The 27,509-nt window shown below is 36.6% G+C and overlaps 1 protein-coding gene across 1 annotated transcript in view; it reads left to right on the top strand.

Moving 5' to 3' along the window:
- tbc1d31 (TBC1 domain family, member 31) overlaps positions 1 to 27,509 on the top strand; it is a 94,983-nt gene that overhangs the window by 23,157 nt on the left and 44,317 nt on the right. The window contains exons 6-10 of the mRNA XM_059973011.1: positions 5,663 to 5,822; positions 6,946 to 7,146; positions 17,015 to 17,203; positions 18,287 to 18,366; positions 22,529 to 22,675. Of these exons, the coding sequence (XP_059828994.1) occupies positions 5,663 to 5,822; positions 6,946 to 7,146; positions 17,015 to 17,203; positions 18,287 to 18,366; positions 22,529 to 22,675 (777 nt within the window). The remainder of the gene's footprint in view (positions 1 to 5,662; positions 5,823 to 6,945; positions 7,147 to 17,014; positions 17,204 to 18,286; positions 18,367 to 22,528; positions 22,676 to 27,509) is intronic.

The raw sequence follows: 27,509 nt of genomic DNA, 5'->3' as shown, positions 1-27,509 counted from the left end.
ATATGCTTGAAAATTTTAGTAGACAAAATAATATTAAGATTGTTGGACTTAAAGAAGGTATTGAGGGAGAGGATCCAATAAATTTTTTTCAAAAATGAATTCCGGAAAATTTGGAAATGGAAGAAGGAACTCAGTTAATTGAAATTGAAAGGGCTCACAGAGCCTTAAGACCAAGACCTCAAGTTGATCAAAATCCTCGATCAATCTTGATAAAATGCTTAAGATATCAAGATAAAGAAAAGATCCTGAAGGCGGCTACCCAACGTGCCAGAAAGAGAAATGGGCCATTGATGATAGAAGGGAAAACAGTTCTTTTCTATCCTGATATAAGTTACGACCTTTTAAAGAGAAAAAAAGAATTTAACCCAGCGAAAAAAGATTTATGGGAAAAGGGTTATAAATTTATAATGCGTCACCCTGCAACCCTGATAATTTTTTTGGATGACAGAAAAAGAAGATTTTTTACTGATTATAGGGATGCGGAAGAGTTTGCACAAAAACTTCCATATATTTGCTAACCACAACCAAAGATTTAAAAATGAAACAGATTAAAGATGAAGACAGGGACACTGAATGGAATTGATGGACATTTAAGGACAAAAGAATATTTAAACATATTCTTAATTATATGATACAGCAGGAGAAAGGTAAAAATTTGAGAAATATTAATTGAGAGTGGTGACATTTTTTCTTCTCGTATATATACTTTTTTATGTTACGGGGAGCTGGAGGAACTTCGGATCGATTGCTACGGGATTCACGTGTGTAATCATGGCGATTGCCATGACCCGTACAACGGAGGGGAGTAATGTTGTGTTTTTTTAATCCACAACATTAGTAGGGGGGTACTTTGTTATTTTTTTCTCTATAATCTATTTTTCTTCTATCTTTCTTTCTTTGCCTGGTTGATCGGGGTGGGGGGGAGACACATAGCAACATGGAGAATTTTAAAAAGATTCCCCAAGGTACTACGAAAGTTGAAAGATTAGGTATTATTATAGATTGGAGTAATCCTATTAAAAATGACTAATTTACTAAATTTTTAAAGTTTTAATGTTAATGGGCTTAATGGACCGGTGAAAAGAAAAAGAATTTTAACATACACTAAGAAAATGAAAATAGATATAGCTTTTTTACAAGAAACACACTTAACAGAGATAGAACATCAGAAATTTAAAAAGAGATTGGGTCAGAAAGGTTATTGCAGCTTCATTTAATTCAAAGGTGAGGGGAGTTGCAATTTTGGTTAATAACACTTTACCAATTAAAATACAAAATGTATTAATTGATTCGGCGGGGAGATATGTAGTTATTCATTGTCAAATTTTTTCAGAAGTATGGACTCATGAATATTTATGCACCGAATGAAAATAATGTAAAATTTATACAAGAGACCTTTTTGAATTTGGCTGACACACATGATAAAATATTAATAGGTGGAGATTTTAACTTTTGTCTAGACTCAGTTTTAGATAGATCAACAAAGGTTGTTACAAAATCAAAAGCAGCAAAATTAACTTTATCATTGATGAAAGATTTAAATTTGATTGATATATGGAGAAGAATTAATCCAAAAGAAAGAGATTATTCATTTTATTCAAATAGACACAAAACTTATTCAAGGATAGATTTTTTTCTATTATCAACGAATATTCAGGACAGAGTGAAAAATATGGAATATAAAGCAAGAATATTGTCAGATCATTCCCCCTTGATAATGATAATGATGGATAAAGAGGAATCAATTTACAGATGATTTAATTCAATATTATTAAAGCGTCAAGATTTTTGTGATTTTATGAAAAAGCAGATCCATTTTTTTTTATACAAATTCACATTCAGTTGATGATAAATTTAAATTGTGGGAAGCAATGAAGGCAGACTTGAGAGGCTAGATAATAAGTTACACTTCTAAAATTAAGAAGGAATATATGGTAGAAATAGATCAATTGGAAAAAGAGATTACAAAATTTGAAAAAGAATCTCAAAGATTCTGAATTTTTGAAGAAAAACAGAAGAAAAACAAAGGCAACTTGTTAACAAGAAGTTACAATATAATACACTTCAGACATATCGAACAGAAAAAGCAATTATGAGAACTAAATAGAGATATTACGAACTAGGTGAGAGATCACACAAGATTCTTGCCTGGCAGTTAAAAACAGACCAGACTTCCAAAACGATAAATGCAAGTGTAAATAAAATTACTTATAAACCTTTAGAAATTAATGAAACTATTAAGAATTTTTATTCTGAGCTGTATCAATCAGAATCACAAAATGATAATGTCGAGATAGAAAGGTTTTTATCACAAATAACTCCTCCAAAATTGGATTCGGAAGAACAGAAGGGATTAGATTTACATTTTACATTAAAAGAGGTCGAAGAAGCTCTAGGATCTCTTCAGAGTAATAAATCCCCAGGAGAAGATGGTTTTCCGCCTGAATTTTACAAAATGTTTAAAGATTTACTAATTCCTCCTTTTATGGAGTTAATACACCAAGCGGAAAGAACGCATAAACTTCCAGAATCTTTTTCGACAGCTATTTTAATAGTATTGCCAAAAAAAGATAGAGATCTTTTAAAGCCCACATCATATAGACCTATTTCTTTGTTAAACACCGACTATAAAATAATAGCAAAAATTTTATCTAGTAGATTATCTAAATACTTACCAAAATTAATACATATGGATCAAACAGGATTTATCAAAAATAGACAATCGGCAGATAATGTAACCCAGTTACTTAGTATAATTCATTTGGCACAAAAGAGGGAGGAAATGAGTGTGGCAGTTGCTTTAGATGCAGAAAAAGAGTTTGATGGATTGGAATGGGATTTTTTATTTAAGGTATTGGAAAAATATGGATTAGGAGTATCCTTTATAAAATGGATTAAAACCTTAAATACTAATCCCAAAGCTAAAGTAGTGACAAATGGTCAAATTTCAACATCATTTCAGTTAACAAGGTCAACTAGACAAGGTTGTCCATTATCACCTGCTGTATTTGTGTTGGCAATAGAACCATTAGCTGAATTAATTAGAACGGACCCAGATATTAAGGGTTTCAGAGTTAACCAGGAGGAATACAAAATTAACTTATTTGCTGACGATGTTCTGCTTTATTTAACAAACCCATTGTATTCGCTACGTAAATTATCTTCTAGATTAGAAGAATATAGGAAAATATCAGACTACAAAATAAATTGGGATAAAAGTGAAATTTTACCTCTTACGAAAGGAGATTATAGTCAATGTCGATTAATAACTCAATTTAGATGGCTGATAAATGGTATAAAATATTTAGGTATAAGAATTGATAATGATATAAATAATTTATATAAATTAAATTATTTACCATTATTGAAAAAAATTCAAGAAGATCTTGATAAATGGATGATGTTACCAATAACATTAGTAGGCAGAGTAAATGCTGTAAAAATGAATATATTCCCTAGATTACAATATTTATTCCAAACACTACCAATACAACTACCCCAGAAGTTTTTTCAAGAGTTAAATAAGTGTGTGAGGAAGTTCCTTTGGAAAGGTAAGATGTCAAGAATATCATTGGAAAAATTGACATGAAAATTTGATCTAGGAGGGTTGCAACTTCCAAACTTTAAGAATTACTATAAAGCAAATCAACTTAGATTTATTGCATCTTTTTTTGATGAAGATAAACCAGCATGGATTAGAATAGAACTAGATAAAATAGGAGAAAACATACCAGAAGATTTTATATATAAGTGGGAATCTAAATGGATACGGGAAAAGAAAGAATCTCCTATATTAAAACATTTGATTGATTTATGGAATAAGATAAATGTTGACGATGAGATAAGGAAATCTTTATTAGCAAAGAGACCTTTAAGTCAAAATATACTTATTCCTTTTACAATGGATAACCAACTTTTATACAACTGGTTTCAAAAAAGGATTAGATATATAGGAGACTGTTTTGAAGGAGGTATATTAATGTCATTTGATCAATTAAAGAATAAATACAAAATATCAAACAACACTCTTTTTTTGTTATTTTCAATTAAGGGCTTATTAAAGAGATAAACTGGGTCAAACAATGTTGTTGCTGAAGCCTAATGAAATAGAAACTTTAATTCAAAAAGGAAAAATTAAAAAATTTATTTCTTGTATGTATAGTTTGATTCAAAAACAGGCAATTAAACAAGGAATTCATAAGTCAAGACAAAAATAGGAAACTGACTTGAATATTAAAATTGAAGAAACAAGTTGGTCAAGACTATGTCCAGCTAAGATTAGTGCAATATAATATTTTACATCAATTATATATTACACCACAAAAAATAAATAAATTAAACCCAAATTTATCTGATCAATGCTTCCGATGTAATCAAGAAATTGGTACTTTTTTACATTCTACTTGTTTTAAAATTCAACCTTTTTGGACAAATTTAAGAGTTTTGCTGGAACATATTATTGGAACACAACTTCCACATAACCCAATATTATTTTTACTAGGCGATATTGAAGGGATAAAACCAAAACCCAAATTGAATAAATATCAGAAGGAATTCATAAAAATTGCATTGGCAGTAGCCAAAAAGGCTATTGCAGTTTCTTGGAAATCGGATTCATACTTAAGTATAGATCATTGGAAGAACGAAATCTTTAGCTGTATTCCACTTGAAAAAATTACTTATAATTTAAGAGATAAATATGAAACATTCCTGAAAATTTGGCACCCTTATTTACAAAAGATAGGACTAAATATATAAGTGCTCCGAAGATAAAATTACTGATTATTTGGGGAAAAAAATAAATATATATACTAAAGCTATTATGAACTCCATGGAGCATGTGGGGATCTTCCTATATCCAGGCATTCTTTCTTTCTTTCTTTTTTTCTTCTTTTTTTTTCTTTCTTTCTATAGGGATATGTTAGGGGGGAGGGGGGAAGGGCTGATAATTTTATTTTCTTCTGTTATCACTGAAAACTCAATAAAAAAAAAAATTTTAAACCATGTGATAAAAGTTGAGCATGATTCTCCAGTGTAGAGTTGATTTTATCCAGTTTCAGTTCCAACGAACTATATTGAGAAAACATATCTTGTCGGGTTTGTTCTAACAGCGACACAATTTCACTCAAGGTTGCTCCCGATGGAGTGTCTTTTTTGCCGATTTAGTAGGCTTAGATACACTCATTGTGCAGCCAGCAACTTCAGTAGTGGGAGGAAGAGTAAGAAATAAATGCAGGTATATGAAATGGAGCGGAGCAATAGTTTTAGCGACTTATTCTACCACCATCTTAACCGGAAGTGGTGGGAATAATACATCTAAGTGATGAATACTAGGTATTGTCACTTAGTATTCATTATTTTGACCCATGTACCTCAACAAAACATCTAGTTAGCTACCCCAATCATTACACTCAGTCGATCAGTTGAGGCTGAATAGAGGCACATGCAGGCACCCTGACTTCTATCAATGTCATAAAACAATGATCATCTGAGGGCTTCATATTCTGTGCGACACTTGCTCTCTTGCCGAATCATTGTTACAATAAAAATTGTTCTGTAGCATCTTCCCCTTCTCTTCCACACTGCAAGACTGGTGCAGTCTGAGCCCTTTAGATCCTGATTCGCAAGGTATATGTTTATATCAAAATGTTAATTCTTGCAGGGATGGTCAAATTTTAATAGCAGGAGGGAAATCAAATTGTCTTCACCTTTGGAGCCTGAATGCAAGACAGCTGCAGCGGATAATCCAGATGCCGCCAAAGGTGCGAACAATTCGCCATCTTGAATTTCTCCCTGATAGTTTCGATGGTGGATCAAGCCAGGTAAGCTATTATTGGACATGAGATTGGGGGCAGGATACATCATTGCCCAATTTCGGGTTCCAGTGGAGTGTGTGACATTACGACTCTGTCTGTGTAACTTTAAATGGAAAAGTGATATTAAAATCCAGGGAGCACGACAGAGAAAGACTCATAAAAAGATAAAGATTAGCTTTATTTGTCACATGTACATGGAAACATACAGTGACATGTCATTTGTGTTAAATCAAAACAGCCAGGATCATGTTGGGCAGCCCGCAAATGTTGTTATGCATCAGGCACCAATAGCATGCCTGCAACTTACTTACCCTGACCGTAACCTTGCATCTTTAAAATGTGGGAGGAAGCCAGAGCACTCAGAGTAAACCCACATGGTCACAGGGAAAATGTACTAACTCCGTAACTCCGTACTGTGGCTATTCACTTTCACAAAGTGGTCATTGAGATCTTTGCCTTAGCACAAACTGGACCTTGGTCCTTCATTCGATAACTTTAAGTGGACACAAAGGGAGAATTTGAGTAATATCTGCGTTGCTGATGAAACAGATTTCCAAGGTAAATTAGGTTATTATTGTCCCATGTACTGGTGTACAGTGAAAAACTTCATATGCTATCCATAGAGATCATTTCATTGCAACAATACATTAAGGAAGTCCAAAGGAAAAACTAACAGAATTCAGAATAAAGAGAGAAAGTGAATTGCTGGCAGACAATAAGATACAAAGCTGTAACAAATCATATTGCAAAGTTAACAGTCTTGTCATCATACTAGAGGACTGTCCAATAGTCTAATAATGATATGATAGAAGCATTACTTAAGGCTGATGGTATGTGCTTTCAGGCATTTGTGTCTTCTGCCTGATGAATGAGAGGGGGAATAAAGTTGTCATTGTTGGGGAGGTTCTAGGTTTTTTAAAATTAAAAACACAGATGCTTAAAAACATTTTAAAACCAGAATCTTAAAGCTTAAGCTCTTTAAATTTGAGTAACTCCAGTAATAAATGTTTAATTGACCACATAAGGAACTTTTTTCATTATTGGTGTGATCTGCATTCTTTTGATGTACATCATTGTTTGAGGGTATCTCGCATGTTGCTGCAAATGATGTGTTTGACCAATGTTGCAGGTTGTTGGAGTACTGAGCCAGGATGGCATCATGAGGTTTCTCAACATCCACACTTGCAAGCTTCTCTTTGACATTGGAAGCCTTGATAATGGAATTAGCTCCGCAGCAATCAGTCCAAATGGGCATTACGTTGTAGCTATCCTAGAGGATGGCAGCCTTGCGATTTACAGTGTCAAAGCTTTATCAGAAGAATTAAATAAGGTAATCAGAGGCTCATTTAGTATAATGTAAAGATGTTGACTTTACTGTGCTGTGAATGTCAATAGTGACTTGAGGGTTTTCATATAGTGTTAACGTATAACAAGAAAATATTTATTTTTATTTTCTTGAGCTTTGGTTTGATCTACTTTGGATTTTTACCTTTAACTTTGGTAAATGCTACATAAATGCCAAACAGAAATTTTGTAATGATGATTCTATATTTTGGCATCAAAATTAATGAGTAAAGGAATAAATCCCTTTGTTATTTTATTTGTATTTGCAAATCAAGTGTAAAGTGTATATTTCATATGGAGGGTGATCAATACTTGGGAAACAGAACAGTACAGGCCCTTTGGCCCATGATATTGTGCTGATGTTTTTAAACTATCGGCACCTAATTAAACTAATCCATTCTGCTGCATATGATCCGTATCCCTCCATTTTCTTCATACTCGTATGCCTATCTATGACCCTCTTCCATGCCTCTACTGTATCTGTCTTCACCAATCACTTCTGGCAGAGCATTCCAGGAACCCACCACTCTTCAGTTTCAAAAAAAGAAAACTTGCCCCAGATGACCCTTTTAACTTACCCCTCGCACCTTAACTTCATTCATAGCTTGTCACACCAGACAATCCGCCATTCTTATCTGGCGCGTGTTGTCAGGATTGGTCTCCTTTTGGACTAACCGGGTCATAGTATGAACGTTCCTGACTCAACCTTTGTTTTATTTTGTGAGGCCGAGTGGCTAGCTCAACGCTTAACCCGGCACGGATGGAAAGCGTGCCCTGAGGGGGCCGACTGGGTTCGAACTTGGGAGCCTTCGCTTCCAAAGTCCGGCGCTGATGACACCTTAACTGTATCCCTTCTATTATTAGATACTTGAGCCCCAGGGAAAAGGGTAACTGTTATCTATTCCAGCAGTGCTTCTTATAATTTCATAAACTTCTATCAGGTCTCCTCTCAGCCTCTGCTGCTTCAGAGAAGATGACCTTAGTTTGTCCAACCTACTAGTTGCTGAGTTTGAGGAAGGTATTGCCTGCCTTGTTCCTAAATGCATTGATTTTCTTTTTCTTGTTCAATCTTTTTATTGAATTTCATATAATATTGTATTAAATAGGTTACGAGTACATTAAACTTAAAGTTAAATTAGTAACAAGATAACAATATCTTATTAAGCTATTGGCAGAAAAAAAATCATATAATAATCAATCTAACCTATATTGATTATACATGAAAAGGATTAAGAATAGTCAACAAAAGAGAAAAAAATATAAAAATGCAAGAAAAAAAATATATAAAAAAAATAATAAACCTAAACTAACATGGGCAATAATAACAGTTTATATGTATATGATAGTGTCAAAAACTCCGGAACTCCATACCAGAACAAGAATAAAAAGAGAAAAGGTCTGGAAGCAGCCAAATTAATTCATATGAAAATGTCGAATGAACGGTCCCCAAGTTTCTTCAAATTTAATTGATGAATCGAAAATAGTACTTCTAATTTTTTCTAAACTCAGACAAGAAATAGTTTGAGAGAACCACTGAAATGTGGTAGGAGGATTTCCTTCATTCCAATTTTGTAATATAGACCTTCTGGCCATTAATGTTGCAAAGGCAATCTAATTGAAGGGGAAAGTCGACTATCATCCTCATTTGGTATACCAAAAATTGCAGTGATAAAATGAGGTTGTAAATCAATATTCCAAATTGAGGAAATGGTAGCGAATATGTCCTTCCAATAGTTATGTAAGGTAGGACATGACCAAAACATGTGGGTCAATGAAGCCACATCTAAATGACATCTGTCACATTGAGGGTTAACATGAGAATAAAATCGAGCAAGCTTATCTTTAGACATATGAGCTCTATGTACGACCTTAAATTGTATTAAAGCATGTTTAGCACATACAGAAGAAGAATTAACCATTTGTAAAATTTTTCCCCATTTTTCCATTGATGTATTGTATTGAAGTTCTTTTTCCCATTCCTGTTTAATTTTACTCGATACCTCTGGCTGTATCTTCATAATCATATTATAAATAAGAGCCGCCAATCCCTTCTGACAGGGATTTAAAGTAAAAATCTTATCTGAAAAATCTATCAAAGTTGAATTAGGAAAGGATGGTAAAACTTTATATAAAAAATTTCTAATTTGTAAATATCTAAAAAAATTAGATTTAGTTAACTTAAATTTGTTGGAAAGTTGGTCAAAAGACATCAAACTACCTTCAAGAAAAAGATCACGAAAACATATTATACCTTTCCTTTTCCATATGCTAAAAGCTTGATCTGTTAAAGAAGGTTTAAAAAAAATTAAGTAAGATAGGGCTATCAAGAACAAAGTTTTTCAGAGTAAAAAACTTACGAAATTGAAACCAAATTCGTAATGTATGTTTGACAATAGGGTTAGATATCTGTTTATTGAATTTAACTAAATCAGCAGGGAGAAAAGAACCAAGAACAGAGAATAAAGAATATCCTTGTGCATCATTACATTCTAAATTTACCCACTGTGGGCACAATGGTGAGTCTAAATCTAGTTTCCAATATATTAAATTTTGAATATTATTCGCCCAATAATAAAATCTAAAATTAGGCAAAGCTAAACCACCATCCTTTTTAGATTTCTGTAACTGTCTTTTACTTAATCTGGGATTTTTATTTTGCCACACAAATGAGGAAATTTTTGAATCAATGTTATCAAAAAAAGATTTAGGAATAAAAATTGGTAAGGCTTGAAATAAATATAAAAATTTTGGTAAAATCATCATTTTAATAGCATTGATCTGACCAACTAATGATAAGGATAAAGGAGACCATCCAGTAGTAAGTTGTTGAATTTGATGAAGCATAGGTAAAAAATTCATTCTGAATAAATCTTTATATTTCTTGGTAATTTTTATACCTAAATAGGTAAAGTTATCAGTAACAACTTTAAATGGTATCCTGTCATTCAGTAAAGTTTGCGCATTTAAAGGAAATAATTCACTCTTGTCCAAATTTAGTTTGTAACCAGAGAAACTACCAAATTGAACCAACAAGGATAGAATAGCGGGAATAGACCTATCAGGATCAGAAATATATAACAACAAGTCATCAGCATAGAGTGATAACTTGTATAACTTCTCATTACGGGTAATACCAAAAATATTAGGAGATTCACGAATAGCAATGGCTAAAGGTTCTAATGCAATATTAAATAATAAAGGACTTAAGAGACAACCTTGTCTCGTACCACGAGATAATTGAAAAAAAGAGGATCTGTAATTATTCGTAAGAACAGAAGCAACAGGTTTATAATATATTAATTTAATCCATGATATAAAATTAGAGCTAAAATTAAAATTTTTCAAGGCATTAAATAAGTATGTCCATTCAACTCTATCAAAAGCTTTTTCAGCATCTAATGAAATAACACATTCTGAGGTTGTGGGTGGAGAAGTATAAATTATATTAATCAATTTTCTAACATTAAAAAAGGAATATCGGTTCCTAATAAAACCTCTCCTGAAATAATCTATGATAGTATCTTTTCTAACCTAATAGCTAAAATTTTTGTAAGAATCTTAGAGTCTACATTTAGTAGCGATATAGGGCGATAAGATGCACATAAAGTAGGATCCTTATCTTTTTTAAGAATTAAAGAAATAGTAGCTTCATAAAAAGACTGGGGTAATCTCTTCTTAATGAATGTATCATTAAAGATTTCACATAGCCAAGGGGAAAGCAAAGAAGAAGAAGTTTTAAAGAATTCTATAATATAGCCATCAGGACCAGGAGCTTTCCCGGAATTCATTGATGAGATAGCCTCTCCTACTTCAGCCATAGAAATAGGAGCATCAAACAAACTTCGATCTTCATCTGTCAGTTTGGGAATATTCAAATTGTTAAAAAAATTATCCATCATAGACAGATCGCCATCAAATTCTGATTGATATAAAGATTTATAAAAATCTTGGAAAGCATTATTGATTTCTTTATGATCAGTAGTCAAATTACTGTCTTGTTTACGAATTTTAATAATTTGTCGCTTAGTCGAAATAGCTTTTAATTGGTTAGCTAACAATTTACCAGTTCGGTCACTATGAATATGAAATTGAGCCCTGGTCTTAATTAATTGATTCTCAATTGAAGAAGATAATAATAAGCTATGTTCCATTTGAAGCTCAATTCTCTTCTTATAAAGTTCTTTGGTAGGAGTCACGGAGTAAATCTTATCAATATCTTTAATTTTATCCACTAATAAAGCTATATCTAAATATCTTTGTTTTCTTTTACCAGCGGAATATGAGATAATTTGTCCACGAATAAAAGCCTTAAAAGAATCCCAAAGTATTCCTCTGTCAATTTCTTCGGTATAGTTTGTTGAAAAAAATAAGTCAATTTGCTGTTTTATGAAGGTAATAAATTCTGGATCTTGAAGCAAAGTAGCGTTGAGTCTCCAAGATCTAGTATTAATGGAAGAGTCCGAAATCTTGATAGATAACTTCAAAGGTGCATGATCCGAAATGGCAATAGAATCGTATTTACAATCAGTAACATCTGTTAATAAATGATGATCAATAAGGAAATAATCAATTTTAGAATAACTATGATATACATGTGAATAACTATGATATACATGTGAAAAAAATGAAAATTCTTTATCTTTAGGGTTCAAAAACCGCCATATTTCAGTAATTCCCGAATCGACCATAAAAGAATTAATAAGTAAGGCTGATCTATTCAGAAGAATTCGAATAGGTTTAGATCTATCCATCAAAGGATTCAAACAACAATTGAAATCTCCACCCATTATCAACATATATTCATTTAGATTAGGAAGGGAAATAAATAAACGTTTAAAAAATTCAGGGCAGTCAAAGTTTGGAGCATAAATATTAACTAGAGCCACTTTTCGATTAAAAAGTGAACCAGTAATCAACAAGAATCTGCCCTGTGGATCAGATATAATTTCATAATGTATAAACGAAATTGAGGGGTCTGTAAAAATAGACACACCCCTAATTTTGGCGATACAATTCGAGTGAAATTGTTGACCCTGCCAGAACCTAAAAAAGCGTTGATTGTCCTCCTTCCTAATATGGGTCTCCTGTACAAAGATAATATTAGCATTTAGTCTATGGAATACTTTAAATATTTTTTTACATTTAATCGGATGATTTAAACCATTAGTATTCCAAGAAATAAAATTAATAGACTTATCCATCATGCCAATATTAATTGTATATATCATAAAAGGTTAAAAAGACACATAGCCCATAATTCAGGAAAAAGGAATAATGATACAGGAGCAACCGAAGAACATGACACCTCACCAATATTAATAATTTAAAGTCGGCCCATGAACTAAAAGCAAAAAAATAAAAAGCAAAAGTGTGAAAAAAGATCCCTACCCCCTCTCCCAACCCCTCGAAAAAAAGCCAAGCGGCAGGCGCACAAACTAATACTAATATTACCCCCATTTCAAGATGGCAACTCCATGAAAATATAAAAAGAAACTATATAACACCCAGATTAAAGTACAGGGTTGCAAAAAAAATATATATATATATCAATCAAAATGAAAAAAAAAGTAATATAGTAAAGCAAAAGATCGTTAATAAAAAAGGATAAGCATTAAAGTTTGAAAAAGTGTAATATACCTTTAAAAAAAGATTCCATATTCAAATACAAGAAAAATGACGTTTCAAAAGCAAAGACTTATGGGAAGAAGAAACGACATTTTGAAAAAACCATATTACAAAATATGAATGTAAGTTCAGCAATCTATTAAAAAATTCAATAAAAAAGTCATCAAAATAGGATTAAAAAAGGTTTCAATAGTCACTACAATATAAAAAAAGTCCAAAAAATCCAAAACATTCATCCCATTTCCAAGTACAAGCAAACAAATAAATGCTTACGGAAAGCAAGGTCTTATGGGAAGAAGAAATGACATCTTAAAAAAAAAGTCATTATTACAAAATATAAACGTGTATATCCAATACAGAGAAAAAAATAAGAAAAAAGACATTATAGAAAAATTAAAAAAGCATCTATAAACCACGATAATAATAAAAAAAAACCAGATCTATAGACCAAAGTAAGAAGCTACAATACAGCTTCATAGGTTAAAACCCAAAACGAAATGGCATCTTCTCTCCAAAAATTCTTCAACATAACACATAGTTCAAGTTATACTAGAAGATCGATATTCTTCGACGAATTTCTTCGCTTCTTCCGGAGTATTAAAGAAGCGCTGACTGTTGTCATTCAACGTAATTCTGAGATTCGCGGGATATCTTAAAGCTTGTTTAAGTCCAATCGAATGAATCTCTGCCATCACTGGTTTAAAAGCGATTCTCGCTTTCATCACTTCAAATGAATAATCTTCAACAATACAAAACTTAAAGTTTCTGTGAGAAATCATACCTTTCTGACGAGCTAATCGGATTAAAAGCTCTTTCTCCCGAGGATAATGGAGGCGAACAATCACAGCTCGTGGCTTGTCGCCCGTAGCCGAAAATCTCGCAACTCTGTGGGCACGATCGATAATAGGTTTAGCCTGCAAAGCTTCATCACCGAAAACTTCCCATAGTAAGTTAGAGAAAAATTCAGTTAAGTCACCGGACTCAACTTTCTCGGGAAGCCTGATGATTCGTAACTTCTGTCTGCAAGATCGGTAATTTTAAACTTATACTGATCAACTGTTCTAGCAGTCAACAGTACCTTCTTCTCCAACGTTTCAATTGTACGTATTTTTTCACAAATTAACTTCTCAAGAGTCACGATCTTGTCTTCATGCCGTTGAATATCCGATGCCTGCGATTGAAGCTTGGTATCAAGCGATCTAACAACTCCTTCAAGTTCAGACATTTTCGTGGTAAGTTTATTTTCCAAACTTGCAAGTTTAGTATCCAGAAGATTAGAAATTGCATCGAGAGATAAAGAGTCTTTAGATGATTTCTTAGCTGTAGCCATTTTAAGTTTAGAAACATTAGATCAAATATTGTTTTAGAAAAAAAAAGTAAATCGTAAGTAACAACCCATATGATTAAGTACGAAAAGGTTTGATTAAAGGGTGATTATAGTTGAAAAGATGAAGAGCGCCTAAAAGGCAGATGTCTACGTCGCCATCTTGAAACACCGCCCCTCTTAAAAGCATTGATTTTCACAGTGAACTAAAACGCTTTCAGGAATTCACTCTGAAGGAGTGGTGGAAGAAAATAAATTTCAGAAAGAAATTGAATAACTACTTGGGGCAGAGTAAACATGAGGAAATCTGCAGATGCTGGAAATTCAAACAACACACACAAAATGCTGGTGGAACACAGCAGACCAGGCAGCATCTATAAGGAGAAGCACTGTTGATATTTCGGGCCGAGACCCTTCGTCAGGACAAAGTTTTGGAGAAGTAATTAGAGTTCAGGAATCAAGATTATTTAATGAAATTTCCAGTGCACAGATGTAAAGGAGAACAAAATAATTGTTACTCCAGACACGATGCAGCACAAATGAAAAGCAAAATGATAAAGAACACAATTTTTTTTAAACATAATAAATACATTGTAAATGCATAAGATAGTTTACATACCTAGATTGTATGTCCATAAAGTGACGCTAGGCATGGGAGTGTCTGTCACATAAGGTGACTCTAGCAGGTGGTGATAAAGTAGTGGTGGTGAGGTGTGGAAGGGTAGGTTAGTGGGTGGAGGTGTTGATCAGCCTTGCTGTTTGGGGAAGGTAACTGTTTTTGAGTCTGGTGGTCCTGGTGTGGATGCTATGTAACCTTCTCTCAGATGGAAGTGGGATAAAAAGTTCAAGAACAGGGTGGGTAGGCTCCTTCATGGTGTTACTGACCCTTTTCCAGCACCTTTCTGTACAGGCAGTCCCCGGGTTACATACGAGTTCCGTTCCTGAGTCTGTCTTGAAGTCGGATTTGTATGTAAGTCGGAACAAGTACATCCGGTATTATTTAGTGTCAGTCCGTCAAACACGTCTTAGTATATATTTTACCTTTCTATGCATATAAAACACTTAAGAAATGTATGTATTCCAATAATTAAACCACTGTGTTGCTTAGTAACAATTGTAGCTTTCATCAGGGCAGGGTGTTTCACATGCTCCATTATTCTCACTTTATCCATTATCCTTTAAAATTGTTCCAATCATTAACTGACTGTAGCCTAACGCTTTTCCAATGACCAATGGCGTTTCACCTCTTTCCAAATGCTTTATTATTTCCACTTTATTTTCAATCGCGATCACTTCCCGTCAATGGAACAGAAACATGGCGGGCGGCAGGTCCCGAGGTCCGCTGAGTCCTAAGGACCACCGCATTGAGACAGGCTAAGAGGGCTGTGCTGGGTTTGGGTATTTGATCCTCTACAATATTCTGCGTAGGAATTTAAAATGGAGGTGGCGGTGGTTTTTTTTACAAGGTCAAGTTGCGAGCTCGACATCAACTTGGCACAGATGCTACGGGAGTCACCGGATCGACATCAACCAAGCACGTGAGCGATCTGTCACTGGATCGAACTCGGGAGCCTCCGTTCTCAAGCCCAGCGCTGATCTCAGTGTGTCATCAGCCGACCGAAACGGAGGGGGCTGGGGGGGGGTGAGGTCAGGGTGAATCTTACTAAGAAAAATTTAAGCCAAATACAAAATTAAAACACTCAATACAGTGTCAACGGCAACGACTTAAAATGGCATACAGCTTCGCAATCCGACTTAAAATGGCGGATGGCGTCATGATCTGAAGTAATACGGCGGACGGCGTTCTCCTTCCTCAGTTCGTAACTACGAGTTGTCCGTAAATCGGACGTTCGTAATTCAGGGATTACCTGTATTTACATTCTAGACGGTGTGTAGGTTGGTGCCGGTGTTGCTTTGGGCAGTTTTGGCTATAATTTGTAGAGTCTACTTGTGCACTGCAGTGCAATTTCTGTATCATGCAGTGATGCAACATGTAGGGTGCTTTCTACTGCATATTTGCAGAAGAACATGAGTATTGATGTACGTAGCCAGCTTTCCTCAACCTCCTCAGAAAGCAGAGGTGTTGGTGAGCTTTTCTGATTGTGTAGGATTGTTCGAGATGTGCATTCCCAGGAATTTGAAACTGCTTGCAGTTCCCACTGCTATGCTGACAATGTAAAGAGGGGTGTGAGTGGTTCAGGTTCTGAAGCTGATAACCATCTCCTTTTTCTTGCTGACATTGAAGGTGAGCTTATTCACCTCATGCCAGGCTTTGAGCTCTTCCACCTCCTCTCTGTAGGCCATCTCATCTTTGTTCATGCTGTGTGTCATCATTGAACTTGGCAATGTTCTTACAGAGATAACAACAGTGGGATGATTTTTTTGTGATCTGATGGTTCTTTTATAAAGCCTTCTTTCAGGTGTCTGTACTATTTTTTTCTTAAGTATTTTGTTTATACCACATCTCTGAAACAGACAGAAAATGTGAACGATGGGATAAGTTACAAGTTCAAGTCCCATGCCAGGCACAAAAACCTAGGCAATATCTCTATGTTATGTAATGTTGAACTATTTTGTATATATTTTTAAAGGAAATACTGACTGGGGTATCCCATGGCAATCTGAAATGTCTTATCATATTCTGAAAGGAAGAAGTACATGTGAGAACTAGTCTATTCATTCATTCGCCATTATAATTCTGCAGATCTTTGATCATACACATTTGTGCAATTCTTTTGAAGTTTATTATTATGCGGTGAAAGCGATGGAGCCATCATTCACACTTTGCGTTCATAGAAGTGTGTAACTCTGGTTACTAGTGTTTCTATTTATTTCTGTTTTCAACAAACTTCGGAAAGGAGCCAATGCAAGCCACACTTCATATTAATTGTCTTTGTTACTCCAGCCACCTCCCCCACTGGTTAAAGTTGTTGCAGACAAGGATAAGAATTCTAAAAATGAAAGTGTTTCATCTGGCCTGAAAATGCGAGTGACATCTGGAAAAGTAGAAAGACCTCAGAAAGGAAAGTCAACTGGGAAGGAAGTCCAGGCTAGGATCCTAAAACCATCTGGCACTATCTTGGAGGACAAAGAGGTAAGGGGCCAGAAGATCTGATCGGGTTGGTCAAAAAATGGTGCAGAAGCAGCAGTTAGGTATAATTGATCCAAAGCTGGAGATTTTTCAACAAACATCTGGTTGAAAGTTAATAATGGCTTGTAAATTGCTTGAATGACTAGTTTAGGCGCTTCACCCTTGTTGGAAGTTTAAGAATTTGTTGTGACAAAACTAATTTGACACATTTGTTTTGCTCCTTTTTCTCCCCCAAATGTGGCACTCATTTTCAAATTCATTCTGTTACTTTTGCTTGCCCTCCAGTTTTTTTTTTGCACAGAGTGACTCTTCACGTGGGATCACATAAAACATACGGCACAGCACACAGCACTAGATGACATGCATTCTCCTTTGTTCTCTCATCTCCAAAACTCAAGGGAAGCAAGACCAATTGTGGCTTGCTTTCATGCCCTTACAGAGATTTGCTAAAAGAGCACATGCTGAAGGCTCAAGTTATGATGTCATGTCCCATATGTAGAGGTGAATGAACAACCAACATTAAGTGCCAGTATTGAAGAAGTGCTGCAGCACAGATTAGATGATATTTATCCCCTTAGATGAAACATTCCACAGAGGTGAGTTGCTGAAAAGCAGCAGATTTTCCACAGTGTACTGACCAATAATTTATTCATTAACCAGTATCACTACCTTGTGCATATTGTGAAATATTGCTATATGTAGTTTGTTGCTAATTTTCCTGTGTTAGAGCAGTGTCTATTTTTGAAAAAGGACTTTGTGACGTCCTGACCTCATATAAATGCAGGTACTTTTCCTTTACTTGTTAAAATACTTACACGTAGTAGAGTGTGGATGAATATTGCCCTGCCAAAATTAACTATATATCAAGTACTTAATCCAGAATATTTATGAATTGTATAAGTCACTGTCAAAGAGAAAACCAGCCTGCACTAAGCCATCTGGGAATGTTGACTTACAACTTCTTGCATGTTAGTTAAATCTGATACTTGTGAACCTGAGTTTTCTTCGTAATGAATAGTTAACAATGAAGTATTGACATATTTTCTTTTTTTAAACTTGGAAGTAATTGGTGATTTCTTACTCTAGAATGTGCTTCCAGCGGGTCTTAATAAAAAGCGGTTACGGGCTCTGCTGAAAGAATTCGGGGAATACCCAGAAAAGTACAGGTGTGCTACTGAATTGCCTATAACTTGATTTAATATTTGCAACTAGCTCATCTAAAAATACTTATCAGGCTGTAATAATTGTACATATATGTTGGACTGGAGGAGTTTTGATGTTCTCTGCCAGTTTCGCCTTAACACTTCCACGGTATTCCTCCACCTTCTTCCCATGTTCAGCACTAAGTTGGGGCACAGATGTAATCTTCTGTAAAATGGACCATGTTTGTATGTTCGCAGAAATATCACAACTGTCTCTGCCCAATTATTGTGAAATTACTATACTTAAGCTCAATTTCCCTCAGAAATTAGGGATATAGTGGGAACTTAGTGAGTTGATATTTTGTTTTCTTCTCTTTCTTGAGTAGAGGTTTAGGGCTATTTTAGCCCCTCTACTATTGCCCTGTAGCTGAGATGAGCTGGTAGCAAACACTGACAGTCAAATTCACACCTCTTTGTTCTGTATGACGCTACTTTTGCTTTAAATAATTACCCATGCCAACAGACCCATGACTGGAGGCTATCATGTAACTTGCACTTTCACAAATTATTATATTTACAGGGTGCATAAGGAAAAATTGTTAACAAAATACAATTCATTAATGATGTCACAAGGGAGTTTGGGAGAAACTTCTTTACCAAGAGAGTGGTAATATTGGGACATAATATAGCAAGGAGTAATTGAGGCCCATGATATAGTTGTATTGAAGTGGGAGCTGATTAAGCATATAAGGGAATACATTGAAGGTTTTGAAAATCAAAAAACAGCAGCAGATTCTGGACATCTAAAAATACAAACTGATAATGCAGGAAATACTCAGCAGATCATGGAATGTTAATTCTGTTTCTCTTCACACAGATACAACCTGACCTGCTGAGTATTTCTAGTGTTTGCTGTTTTTATACTTTAGAGAAGACCACAAGAGCAGAATTAGGTCATTCAGCCTATTGAGTCTGCTCTGCCATTTCTTTATAACTAATCCATGTTTTGCTCTCATTCTCTCCATAACTTTTCATGTCCTGAATAATCAGGAACCTATCAACCTCTGGCCAAAGAAATTCCTCCTCATCTCAGTTCTAAATGGTCATCCTCTAGTCTGAGGTCTTGCACTCTGGTCCTGGACTCTCCCATTATTGAAAGCATTTTCTCCACATCTACTCTATCAATATTCAATAGGTTTCAACAAGGTCCTCCTTACATTCTTCTAAACTCCCACATACAGGCCCAGAACCACCAAACACTCCTCATATGATAATTGTTTCATTCCTGGAATCATTCATGTGACCTCCTCTGAACCGTTTCCAATGTCAGCACATCTTTTCTTAGATAAGGAGCCCAAAACTGCTCACAGTACTGTTAAGTGAGGCTTCAGCTGTGGCTTTATAAGGATTACGTCCTAGCTTTTATATTCTAGTCCTCTTGAACTGAATGCTAACAGTGGTGAGTCCTTGCTCACCACTGATTCAACCTGCAAGTTAATCCCAAGTCCCTTTGCATGTCAGATTTTTGAATTTTCTCCTCGTGTAGAAAAAGTGTAGTCTACACTTTATTCCTTCTACCAAAGTACATGACCATATACTTCCCGACACTTTATTCAATCTGTAACTTCTTTGCCCGTTCTCCTAATCTGTCTGATTCCTTCCTCAGACTCCCTGCTTCTTCAACATGACTTGCCCCTCCACCTATCTTCATAATGTCCACATACTTGGTCACAAGTCCATCAATTCCATCATCCAGGTCATTGACGTATAGCATGAAAAGAAGCGGTCCCCACACTGACCCCTGCGAGAAACCACTTCTCACTGGTAGCCAACCAGAAAAGGCTCCCTTTGTTCCCACTCTTTGTCTCCAATCAATCAGCCAAGCCTCTATCCATGCTAGCATCTTTCCATTAATACTATGGGCTCTTATCTTGTTAAGCAGCTTCATGTGGCACCTTATCAAAGGTCTTCTGAAAGTCCAAGTACACAACATCCACTGGTTCTCCTTTCTCTATCCTGCTTGTTATTTCCTCAAAGAAATCCAACAGATTTATCAGGTAAGATTTTCCCTTAAGGAAATCATGCTGACTATAACCTATTTTTTCATATCCTTCCAAGTACTCCAAGACCACTGAGGTCAGGCTGACTGGCCTATAAATTCCTTTCTTCTGCCTCCCTCCCTTTGCAATTTTCTCATCCTGAACCATTCCAGAATCTACTGAGTCTTGAAAGATCATTACAATGCCTCCACAATCTCTTCAGCTACCTCTCTCAGTACCCTGCAGCACAGTGCATTGGTCCAGGTGACATAACTACCTTCAGACCCTTCAGCGTCCCAGTAATAGCAGTATACTGGATGTTCAAGAGTAGCAGAGGCCATTCTTGAACATCCAGCAGACTACTAGTGTCTTCCACAGAGAAGACTTGATGCAAAATACTTATTCAGTTCATCTGCCTTTTCCTTCTCTCCCATTACTACCTCTCCATTATCATTTTCCAGCAGTCCGATATCTACTCTTGCCTCGGAATTACGCTTTATATATCTGAAAAACTTTCAGTATCCTCTTTGGTATTATTGGCTACTTACCTTCATATTACATCTTTTCTCTATGATTTTTTTTTTGTGTCTTCTGTTGCTTTTTAAAAGCTTCCCAATCCTCTAATTTTCCACTAATTTTTGATCTATTATGTGCCCTCTGTTTTGCATTTTTTTTGCCTTTGACTTCTCTTATCAGCCACGGTTGCGTCATTCTGTCTTTAGAATATTACTTCTTTGAGATGTATCTATCCTGCGCCTTCTGAATTGCTCCCAGGAACTCCAGCCATTTCAGTTCTTCCGTCGTCTCTGATTGTGTCGCCTGCTAATTATCTTTGGCCAGCTCCTCTTTCGTGCCTCTATAATTCCCTTTACTCCACTATAAAACTAATACTTCTGACTGTAGCTTCTCCCTCTCAAATTGCAGGGTGAATTCTATCATGTTAAAATCATTGCCTTCTAAGTGTACCTTTATCTTAAACTCTCTAATCAAATCCAGTTCATTACACAACACACAATGCCTTTCCCCTAGTGGGTTCAACCACAAGCTGCTCAAAAAAGCCTTCTCGTAGGCATTCTACAAATTCTCTTTCTTGCGTTCCAGCACCAAACTGATTTTCTCAATCTACCTGCATTTTGTAATCCCTAATGACTATTGTAACGTTGCCCTTTTGACTTGCCTTTTCCATCTTCCATTGTCATTTGTAGCTCACATCCTGGCTACTGTTCAGAGGCCTGCATGTAACTCTCATCAGCGTCTTTTTACCTTTGCAGTTTCTTAACTCTACTTACAAGGATTCTACACCTTCTGATCCTATGTCACTGCTTCCTAAGGATTTGATTTATTATTTTTTTTACTGCAGAGCAACCCCACCCCCTCTTACTACTTGCCTGTCCTTTCAATACAATTTGTATCCATGGATGTTAAGCACCTAACTGTAATCTCCTTGCAGTTACAACTTGGCGACGCCCACAACATCATCCCTGCCGATCTGTAACTACACTTCAACATCACCTACCTTATTCTGTATACTGTGTGCATTCAAATATAACAACTTCCATCCTATATTCATCACCCTTTTCAGCTTTGTCCCTATGTTACACTGCAACTCATCCGACTGACTGCAAGTTTGCTCTGTCCACCTCTGGTTGCCCATTTCCTTTTCCTGTCCTGACAGTCACCCAGGAACCTGCCTCTTGCAGCTTAGGTGACTACTTCCCCATAGCTCCCATTTATCCATTTTCATTTTCCCTTATGAGCCAGTGGTTACCAAGCTGCAGCTTCAGTTCCTTAACACATTCACTGTGAGCTCAGCTCGGTGCACTTGGTGCAGATGTGGTTATCCAGGAGGCTGGAGGTCACATCTTAAACAAATAAACAACAAAGCCCTTGGGACCATTGTCACTGCACAGCAGATGAAGAAGCTTACCAGAAACATACTTTGCACAGGCTTGTTGAGACAAAGCCTCTCCAATCTAACACTAAAGATGGTTCTATTGGTGCAATGGAATGAACAGGAATGGGAGAGGGCTTGAGGGGAACATTAATACCATTAAGGCCTCCTTTGAGCCAGTCTGTTTCTGTATTCATGCTGTTGTTTTGTACAGAGGAAGACGAAGTCCTTTTATATCTTTGACTTCACATTGCAGGATGTTTATTTGGCGTGGTCTGCTGCAGCTGCCTGAGAACCATGCATCCTTCAGTAGCCTTACTGACAAGGGCACACATCCTGCCTACCTGGGAATACACGAAAAATATCCCATCAAAAGTCGAAAACTTCTCAGAGTTCTTCAACGGTGTGTTTTAAACTTGCTTTTTCTTTAGATGTAACTATTTTACAAATGCATTTAAAAACATTTAGTGTCTTTCAGCAATGCCTTTTTTGTATATATTGCTTGATTCTGAACAATTATCTGATGTAACACAAGTGAATCTGCAGATGCTGTAAATAAATAAAAACACAAAATGCTGGCAGAACTCAGCAGGCCAAACAGCATCCATGGGAGGAGGTAGTGACGACGTTTTGGGCCAAAACCCTTCATTATGAGCCGGTGGTTGAAACCCTTCAATTATCTGATGTAAATGAGTTGCTAATTCTAGGAAGAAATAGAATTGATAAATGTATTATTAAAAAGGTTTCTGGTTAGATGGGACAGAAATTTAAACACTGATTGCTTAGGCAGGTTCTGATGTGAGAGTCCTATGATCCAGTATTTAATACCTACCAGCCTTCCTCAACATTTTATTGCCCTGCTAGTTTTCAATGTAAAAATTTCATTGTGACAATAAGCCCATTGGTTTTAAATTTTTTAACCCCTTAGCTCATTTCTAATATATCAACCAATCGTTGTAACCCAATCAGGAACATTTAGCGGTCCAGTTTCATCCATTTTATCTGCTGAAGGTGTTTTCTGACATCATTCTGGTAATGGTGTACATTCCACCTCAGGCCAACATCAGCCAGGCACTGGAGGAGCTCAGCAACATAATCAGGCATGAAACTACACACCCTGATGCCTTCCCTATCATTGTGGGAGATTTGAACCAGGCCAGCTTGAAGAAGTCTCCGAACAGCTGTAACTAACATGTCACCAGTGCAACCAGAGAAGCCAACACATTTGACCATTGTTATACCACCATCAAAAACGCTTACAGAGCCATCCCACACTTTGGAAAGTCCAATTCTCTGGCTGTACTTTTACTCCCAGTGACTAAAGATTGTAGCATTGGTGGGGAGGACCAAGAAGGTATGGTCAAGGGAAGCAGAGGAGCAGTTACAGAACTACTTTGAGTCGGTGGACTGGACAATATTCAAGGATTCATCTTCGAGTGTGAATGAATACACCACAGTTATCACCGACTTCAGCAAGACCTGTGTGGGTGAGTGTGTGCCTTCAGGAATATACCAAACGTACCCTAACCAAAAGCCGTGGTGTAAACCAGTAGATTTGTATTCTATTGTGAGCTAGATCTGTGGCATTCAAGACCAGTGATCTAGAACTAAATAAGAAGTCCTGGTATGACCTACAAAAGGCTATTTTAAGGGTGAAAAAACAATTCTGATTGAGGGTAGAGATGGAATCAGATGCATATCAGCTCTGCAGGGTTTGTAAGCCATTATTTCCTACAAAGCGAAACCTAACATCATGAATAGCTTTGATACTTCACTCCCAGATTAGCTCAATATCTTTTATGCACGCTTTGAAATGGAGAATAAAACTACGCCCGTGTGAAACCATGCAGCATCTGTAGTCCCTGTGATCTCTGTCTTGGAGGTCGACATCAGAACATCTATCAAGTGTGTGAACCCTAGCAAAGCATCGGGTCCTGATGGTGTACCTGGTAGGGCTCTGAAAACCTGTGCCAACCAACTGACAGGAGTGTTCAAATACATCTGCAATTTCTCATTGCTGCAATTGGAGGTTCCCACCAGCTTCAAAAGGGAATAATCATACCTGTGCCCAAGAAGAGCACGGTGAGCTGGCTTAATAACTATTGCCCAGCAGCACTCATACCCACTGTGCTAAAGTGCTTTGGGAGGTTGCTCATGGCTGGAATCAACTCCTGCATAAGCAAGGACCTAGACTAGCTATAATTTGCCTCTCTCCACAATAGGTCTATAGCAGATATAATTTCACTGGCTCTCCACTCAGCCTTGGATCACCTAGACAATAGCCATACCTACATCAGGCTGCAGTTGATTGATTACATACCCTCAGTTCTAATCAACAGGCTCCAAAACCTGGGCCTCTGTACCTCCCTCTTCAACTGGATCCTTGAATTCCTTCTCACTGACAATTAATATTGTCACACCTCTAGGATGTTTGCTTAGCCCACTGCTCTACTAGGTACATCCATGATTGTGTGGCCAGGTACAGCTCAAATTGCATTTATAAATTTGTTGATGACACGGTTATTGTTGGTAGAATTTCAGATTGTGATGAGATGCACAGGAGTGAGATAGATCAGCTGGTTGAGTCATGTCACAGCAGCAACCTTGCGTTCACCATCAGTAAGACCAAGGAACTGATTGTGGATTTCAGGAGGGGAGAGTTGAGAGAACTCACATCAATCCTCATTGAGGGATCAGAAATGACCAGTTTCACGTTCCTGAGTGTCAACATCTCTGAGGATCTACCCTAGGCCCAACATATTGATACAATTGCAAAGAAGGAATGACAGTGGCTGTGTTTCATTAGGAGTTTGAGGAGAATTGGTATGCCACCAAAAACACTCGCAAATTTCTACAGATATATAATGGAAAGCATTTTTTACTGGTTGCATCACCGTCTGGTATGGAGGAGCCACTCACAGGATTGAAAAATGCTGCAGAAATGCAATGTTAGCATTCATTTTGAGAGGACTAGAATATAAGAGCAAAGATGTAATGCTGAAGATTTCGAAGGCATTGGTCAGACTGTATTTGGAGTTTTGGGCCCCTTATTTAAGAAAAGATGTGTTAGCATTGGAGAGGATCGAGAGGAGGTTCATGAGAATGATTCCAGAAATTTGCAACTTAACATCTGTGGAGTGTTTGGTGTTCTGGGCCTGTACATGCTGGAGTTTAGAAGAATTGGGGGTGGGGGGGGGGGGGGGGGGTTCCCATCGAAACCGATCAAATATTGAAAGGCCTAGATAGAGGGGATGTGGAAAAGACTTTTCCCTACAATGGGTGAGTCTAGAACCAGTGGGCACAGCCTCAGAAGAGAGGGACATTCATTTAGAACAGTGATGGGGAATTTCTTCAGCCAGTGGGTATTGAATCTGTGTAATTCATTGCCACAGATGGCTATGAAGGCCATGTTATTGGGTTTATTTAAAGCAGAGGTTGATATATTCTTGATTAGTCAGGGTGTGCAAGGTTATGGGTAGAAGGCAGAAGAATTGATATTGAGAGGAAAATAAACCATCCATGACAGAATGGCGGAGCAGACTTGATAGACTGAATGTTCGAATGCTGCTTCTATGTCTCATGGTCTAAGCCATTCCGTAACGCTGACAAGTAATCAAAAGACAAAAAATTTGCGGATGCTGGACCATTGAAAAAAGATGTCTTGGGAATACTCAGACAACATACATGTGAGCCCAAAAATCAGGATCTAGTCTTCTGTGTTGACATGCCACATCTCATAAGTTGTATTGAATTCAACACCTTCAGGTAACCAGCCTTCTCTGTTTGTGACTGGCTACCTCTGATGAAATGCCAGCAACATACAGTATAATGTTCACTCATTTTTTCACTTCCAAATTGTAGTGCCTTAACTGTTTTTTAGATTTTCAGCAACTGAAAAGTTTTTATTGTCTTTCAGTTCTAGCATTATTTTTGCTTGTTTTTTCCACAATCTTCTTTCTCCTCCATGCTGTCAGCAGTTGGATGTGCTATCACTGGAGAGGGTTCAAAGGAGCCTCACGAAAATGATTCCAGGATTAAACGGCTTGTCATATAAAGAACTTTTGCTGGCTCTGGTCCTGTATTCACTGGAATTCAGAAGAATGAGGGATGACCTTATTGAAACCTATCGCATGTTGAAAGGCCTTTATAGAGTGGATGTGAAGAGGATGTTTCCTGTGAGGGAGAATCTGGGACCAAAGGATGCTGCCTCAGAATAGAGGGATGTCCTTTTAGAATGGAGATAAAAAGGAATTTCTTTAGCCACAGAATAGTGAATCTGTGGAATTCTTTGCCACGGGTGGCTGTGGAGGCTAAGTCTTTATGTACACCCTATCCTCGTTATATAAGGGGGGATACGTTTCTCACAGTCAACACATAATGTGAATAATTATTTAAATGGAGAAAATAGGGATGCGTTCCAGAGGGCTTCCTAAATATGTTTCACCTGTAATTTATTCACATTTTCATACCAATACTAATACGACACACAAGCAGTACCACAAGGCAACATTCGTATTATATTTCCTCAATTTAAGCAAAAATTCAACGTATTAAATCATAGAAAGTTAAAATACTAGGGTGTACAGTACTCAAACCCTAAAGAACACCAGGGTTTAGTGAATGGTAAACTAAGAGAGGCTTCATCTTACAGTCTCCTTTGGCATTAGAACACATAAGCAAAGTCAATCTATCCTTTGCTACATTGAAACCTGCCGCAGTTTTTTCATCCTTACTTATGTAAGTGCGTTTCCGCATACGCTTCCAAAAAAGCCCGGTCTCATCCGCATTAAACACCTGCTTTGGTGTGATGCCTAACTCAGCTATCATAGCCAGCTGCTTTGTGGTCAGCACTATCTTGCTCACCACACACAGCTAAGTTGTGAAGCCTGTGATGATTAGCAAACTTAGAAAACAACTCCCCTACTTGCATTAAAGCTGACAATATCGCTCGACACTTCCTCACTAGCCTCTGAACAAAGGCGACCATAAATTTCCCAAGCTTTCACACAAAGTTGATCGGAACTAAGTGTTGTTTTTTTCTTTGTTTCATGCTCAATGTACAAACTCAACATTTTCTCCATTTTTGTCATAATCGGGTTACGCACTTTGGTAACAATCTTTGAAGACACTTGTGGTGAATCAACCACTGCACTTTTTATTTTCTCAGCATTTTTCTTTATGTTTCTGATTGTGGACTCACCCAGGCCGAAGTAGCATCCCAGAGCTGTGTTAGCTTC

The sequence above is a fragment of the Hypanus sabinus genome, chromosome 1 (assembly GCF_030144855.1).
Source record: "Hypanus sabinus isolate sHypSab1 chromosome 1, sHypSab1.hap1, whole genome shotgun sequence".
NCBI classification, from domain to species: Eukaryota; Metazoa; Chordata; class Chondrichthyes; order Myliobatiformes; family Dasyatidae; genus Hypanus; species Hypanus sabinus.
The sequence above is the reverse complement of the archived record's forward strand: the minus strand, read 5'-3'. Positions and strand labels throughout refer to the sequence as shown.